The following is a 6,131-nucleotide window of genomic DNA, read 5'->3' as shown; positions in this document are numbered from 1 at the left end:
AACACAGATCGCTACTGATCCTTGAATAGCTAGCGAACCACGCCTCGTTTGAAATGACGTGAACTTTTATAGAGAATTTTATCTGCAGACAATATCTTATAGTCTAGGTTAAATCAGATGCAACAAAATTAAAATAAAATAACAATACCAAGAGACACCTATCTAGACAGGTAACTTTGTAGCGTTGTGGTGTTTAATGGACCGCTAGGATACCAGAAATAAAGTTGATTTTAATTATTTGAAAAAGCATGACATGAGAAACACTGTGATACCCACAACAAGTTTAAGTGATACGTTTTGAGATTGTTTCACTTTACTTTATAACTTAATGCCTTGCATCCAAATAATAACCCTGAATAATACAGTGTTTGAAACGATTACATGCTCCAATGGGTTTCCCCCTATGTCTGGCTCAATCAATTAGTTAACTGCAAACAAAGCCTGTGACTTTAACCTTAATTAAAGTGATTTTATTTAATTCGGTTTGGCATAGAGCAATTCAACATCTTTACATATTGTATAATCGTTTCAGGAACCTGTTGAAGGCCCAGGCGATGCAGGTCAACAGCAGCAGAGGTCAGAGTGCTTCGTGGACTTCAATAAGATATACCTCCACCTCTCCAACACCTGCAGAGAGAGCAAGGACGGCCTCCTCTCGCCCTTGGGTAGGGCACGAATTTGTCTCCGTTATATTACAAAAGAAACAAGCGCCCACTAACTACACTGTGGGTTCAGGCTGTTTGTAGTGGCTCTCCGTTTCACTCCTCTTTTCCGTCAGTGTACCACCCTCTTTTCCGTCAGTGTACCACTTGTTGGAGTGAGTCGAATAATATATAATAATTAGAATTAGTTAATAATACTAAACACCTATTTATAGAATCTGAAACACAAAATATAGAAATGTTTTTTCAATCGTCATTACCAATAATAAATTATTTTTTATTATTATCTGATCTGATGAGATCAGATCAGATAATAAAGGGTTGGATGGCCGCACCCTGCCCCACAAGGCCGTTACGATGTTGACCTCCACGCTGGAACCCGCTTCGTTCCTTATTACTAATCGCCGTTCCTGATTGGTCGAAGTGAATCAAAGTCATAATTTACATTGCAAATAATTGCAGTGAGTCAGCGGCCACGGCGTTTCCCTGGTAATCTGCTCACAAAGGTGACATCATCACCGGTATTGTAGAATCATTACCCAAACACGATAGACCCATAATAGTAACTCCAAACTTGTGTAACTCAAAACTCGGACAGGGTTATCTGGAAAGTGGGCGTGGCTTTGAGCTGAGGGTGTTGGTGAGAGATGCAATGCAGTGTCTTAAAGCTCCCATGACATGCCACCAGGTGTGGGTTGATTAGCCGCTACAAGCCGTTTTGGAAATCTGCCCCTTATGACATCACAGGTGGACACGCCTGGATAGGTAGACACGCCTACCTAGATGTGTGACGGATAGATGAGCAACGTTTGCTACAGTCCACTGGGTAGGCTGGTAGACTGATCTATCTAGCAGAGGGGTTTTCCAACTGTGAGGCTCGCCTCCCCTGCCAGAGTTATTCAGGGGGGGCGCGTCGTGAGAAAAAAATATACCAGGAAAAGTAACGCAAAAAAAACGCAAAGACGAAGACGCGCTGTGTTCGAAATCGTTCCCTATTCACTCACTATTCCCTATATAGCGTTTATGACATAGTGCACTATATAGGGAACGAACAAACGAGAATTCGGACACTACGCTGAACGTTTCTAAACGTCATTTGCGTCAGTAAATGCGCCGGGTATTTGTGTAACGCAGACAGATGCGCTCACATTATGTAAACAAACAAACCGGTCACCCAGAGGAACGCTGGAGGTTGTATTGATGTTGAATGTTACATTTCCTTGATCAAGGTTTTTTTTTATTAGTTTTGAAAGTTACATTTTCTATGTTAAATTCCAAATAAATTGTTGACATTTCTATTCGTTTTCGCGGTTATTCAGCTTCTTCTTCTCCTCCAGAAAACACGACCGCATTGCATTGTGGTATACGGGAGTAACCTGTACGGAACATCGTATGTTCACTAACATTTTGGGTATTTTAAGTCCACTATATAGTGCATGACATTTACCACTGAGAATTCGACCACCACTAAATAATGGCGAGCACCCTATATAGTGCACTATATCCGTGATAGGGAACGATTTCGAACACAGCTACGCAAACTCATTGCTCCCACTAAAGTTGAGGTGAGCTAAAAAGAAGGCTAAATTGGCAGTTTAGGGATTAAGATGTTCAAATGTATTTCAAAAACGTTAAGCAAAAACTTGCTTAGATAAAGATGTTGAAATGTGTTAAATGTGTTTAAAAACGCACAAAGATGTTTAGAATGTTTCAAAAATATGTTTAAAATGTTTCAAAAAAATATGATCAGAGATCTTTTAAATGTGTAAAATATGATCAGAGATTTTTAAGATATGATCAGAGATGTTTAAAATGTGTAAAATAATTAAAAGTTCTTTAAAAACACAGGGATTTAGAAAAATTTTTTTTTTGGGGGGGGGGGCTCAGCTGAAATTTGTTCGCTGAGGGGGGCTCACTCTCTCATACTTTGAAAACCCCTGCTCTAGCACACATCTAGGTGGACACGCCCACCTGTGATGTCATAAGGGACAGATTTCCAAAACGGCTTGTAGCGGCTAATCACACCACACCTGGTGGCATGTCATGGGACCTTTAACCGGGGGAAGGTAGGGCGGAGCTCTGAGGAGCTCTGAGGAGCCAGGGGTGGGTCCCTGGGGGGCGTCACACGGGGCCCCTGGAAGTCACCCTCTGGATAGCCTAGCCTTCTGGTCGGGAGAACAGGGATGTTTAAAGAAAAACTGTTTGACTGTTTGTGTGTGTATTTATATATTATAGTTACACATTACAGCTTCATTTTATTATATTGGCAATACCGGATCACAAGCCCTGCTGTGTTGGCTAGAATCACAATACTGTAATCTGACTACCTGTAATGACAGGCAAATCGTATGAATTATTTCTTGATTATATGATTATTTCTTGCTGCCTTTCCTTTCCTGGCCTCCAGAGTGCGCTGTGGTGCTGGACCTGCTGATGGCGCTGCCAGAAGAGCTCCCTCTGCTGGATGGAGACAAACTACGCCAGCACATGATCGAGGTAATAACACAAACGTTTGAAAAAACATTTGTCTCAAGAATCTTAGTCACGTTATTTATTGGAGAAAGTTAAACAATACATGAAGAGGTCATGGGCCATAAAGCTTCTCCCCGTTTAAAACTGTGTGTCTTCACTTATGGAATGTGGCTGCAAACAATAAAACACCTTCAGTCATTCCCTTTACTGGGGTTGGTGGGTCGTCATGGATACTTGAAAAATAAATACTAAAGTCTGACTCGTGTAAAGTGTCCCTGTTTACAATAATAGTATGGCTGTGGCTCCCAACGGGCTTAAACCCGGTACCATACCGGTAACCCCTGGTAGGGTACGGGGTTCAACTGTATACAAAGTAGAACGCAGATCGAACCCGTAAGGCGAGAACTGTCCTTTGGTTTAGAAAAAAATCCCTTGGTTATCCCTTGGTTACAGCAGCCGTGGAAACACAGGATATAAAACAATACGATGACAATACAAATTTGTGCTAAAGAAAACATAAACAGATACTAAAGTAAGGACAAACTGTATAAAAAGTATAAACAGTATAAATCATGAAGTGGCCCAGTGCCAGTACTTCACATTATTTAAATGCAATGTAAAAAAAAAAATATATATATAGAAACAGTGACACCAACATATGCCTTGAGCGAGGGATGTCAGCCCTACCTACGTGCCTGGCACAGTGTCTGCGTGCCACACCCACCTGAGGGACTTTTACTGGGCTATAAGGACGCAGGGGATGGTGGTGATGGCTGGTCTAATCTGTGCACACTGATTACTCAATGTAGCAAAGGCATGTAGCCTCACCCAGCCCCAGAGTCAAGTAGCACTGGGCCAGGTGAGCACCCCGCACCGCGCACGTCCACACACCCACCAAACGTCCTGTAGGGGCACTGTTTCGCTCCTCTCAGAGAAAGCCTTTTCTTTCTCTGAGAGTATTTGTTTTGTTTTTTGCTTTTTTAGAGCACAGGAATTTAAAAAAGAAGCATAATTATAATATCAAACACATGGTCAAAGAACTGTGTTGTTTCCTACAGTATCTGACTCCAACTCACCAAAGGTAAAGTCCAGCCCTTATAATTAGTATTGGTTAATACCAAACAGAAACGTCATATTTATATAACCGGAAATACAAATATAGAAATGCTTTTATCATTAATACATAACTAAATTATGCATTATAGACTAAAGTAAACATTGTAAATAATAAAACAATCATCATTACCAATAATTAATTGTTTTTATCGAATTTATTATTAATCAAGAGATCCTCTTTGGCCCCTACACTGTCCCCTCAACCAACAACGCGCACCTCTCCCCCGACCCCTGACCCCTGACCCCTGACCCCTGACCCCATGCAGACCTACGCCAGCCTCTCCGCCCCGGCCCCCGCCCCGCGGACAAAGAGGGACGAAGGCCCCCCGCCGCCGGCCGCGGCCAACCACCCCGCCCCCGCCGAAGCGGAACCCAGCCGGGACGGCGTGAACTCGGCCGCCGCGGGAGAACTCAACTACTCGGACGGCCGCGGCGAGCGCGTGGCAGCGGCGAAGATAGCCAAGCCGCCGCCGCCCGAGCTTTGCCCCCTCAACCCGTTCAAGCTGCCCCTAAAGCTCCTGGTGAAACGCTCTTAGCTAGCCTGTGGACACACGCCGTGCCCCGACCTAGCGCTGGCTGCACCAACTTGTCACTGCCCAGTCCTCCCGGTTTACGTTCTGTGAGGCGCACAGGGTCTGACGCACGTCAAGACGTACCTCTGGCGTCGCTGAATGTGAACCGCCGCTATGCATTATGGGTCGGGGGGTCGGGGTTTGAGGCAGGGCCGTAGAAAGAGCTCGTCTGGTGCTGCAGTTGTGTCAGGCCCCCGAACCCCATGTAGCCCAGACTCTTGATACATGTCAAACCTTTTCTAATGAATGTTCGCGTGATCCGCAAGTGAGTAAAATTTATTCTGTATTGTAAAAAAAAATATTCTGTATTGTATGGTTGTTACTATTAAGATATGTTTGTGATAATGTGTGATATTCCTTCAAAGGTCATGCGCTTTCCTTAACCGCAAGTTAATGAATATTCGGTCAATCATTAAAGACCAGTGCAAACCAAACCCAATTTTTGAAGAAATTATACATAACACCTACGTTGTCAGTTAAAAGATTTTGAATCTGTTCTAATCTGTTCTATCTGTTCTGCCCTTGCCTGAAATCGTTTTTTGTTTCCTAAAACCTTTGCTCCTTTCAAAAAGGACTTTTATTACCCTGTAACCATCCTAAAAATAAATATTCTCAGAGTGGCCGAGGAGTGTTGGAATTTGAATATTGTTTGCTTACTTTTTGTGTTTGTTAGAGCGCATGCTCCCATTTCCTTATTACACGAAGAGCCCTTTATGACCTGATGCCAGCTGCCTACTGGTGGACTGGGATGTCTGGGGAGATAAGAACGACTGTTGCAGCAAACTGCACATTCCACACCAGAGCTCCTTGGGATCCCGCTGGACGCGCTCAAACAAGGGATTACGCTCTCTTTTTTTTTTCATGAGGAACCGTTTTTTCCTCGGCTAACTTCAGAAAGGCTGCGGGCCGCGATGGCCTCTACTTCTCGTAGGAGCATCTGGGTGGTGTTCACCTGGGTGGTGCTCACCTGGGTGCTGGTCCTCTGTGGACTGCTGGTGGAGGGTGAGCGTTTCATGTTGTAGATAATGGAGGAGATGGTGGAAGGAGGAAGAAATGTAGCGTATCAATGAATAATGATAATAGATCAGTTTTTTACTGCGCTTTTCTAAATACTCAAAGACGCTTTCCAAAAAAAAGGAATACAGACAGTACAGACAGACACTCAAACAAAAGGAAAATAAACAACACAACAATAGACATCACATTAAGAGAGGGAGAAAGGGTGGAAGATGGCGGAGAATGATTTGTCAGATGTTGTAGGTGGTCGTGAAGAGATAGGTTTTAAGTCGACTTTTGAACGAAAGGAGTG

General features: G+C 43.5%; 1 protein-coding gene across 1 annotated transcript; it reads left to right on the top strand.

Moving 5' to 3' along the window:
- Positions 1-64: 64 nt before the first annotated feature.
- On the top strand, positions 65-5,433 carry snapc2 (small nuclear RNA activating complex, polypeptide 2). Its single transcript, XM_079757750.1, has 3 exons — positions 65-665; positions 3,070-3,158; positions 4,517-5,433. Exons 2-3 carry the CDS (start codon positions 3,096-3,098, stop codon positions 4,784-4,786), a joined length of 333 nt encoding a protein of 110 aa, XP_079613876.1. The 5' UTR covers positions 65-665; positions 3,070-3,095; the 3' UTR covers positions 4,787-5,433.
- Positions 5,434-6,131: the final 698 nt, after the last annotated feature.

Source organism: Pollachius pollachius (assembly GCF_949987615.1).
Source record: "Pollachius pollachius genome assembly, chromosome: 20".
In the NCBI taxonomy this organism is placed as follows: Eukaryota; Metazoa; Chordata; class Actinopteri; order Gadiformes; family Gadidae; genus Pollachius; species Pollachius pollachius.
This window is presented reverse-complemented; position numbering and strand designations above follow the sequence as displayed.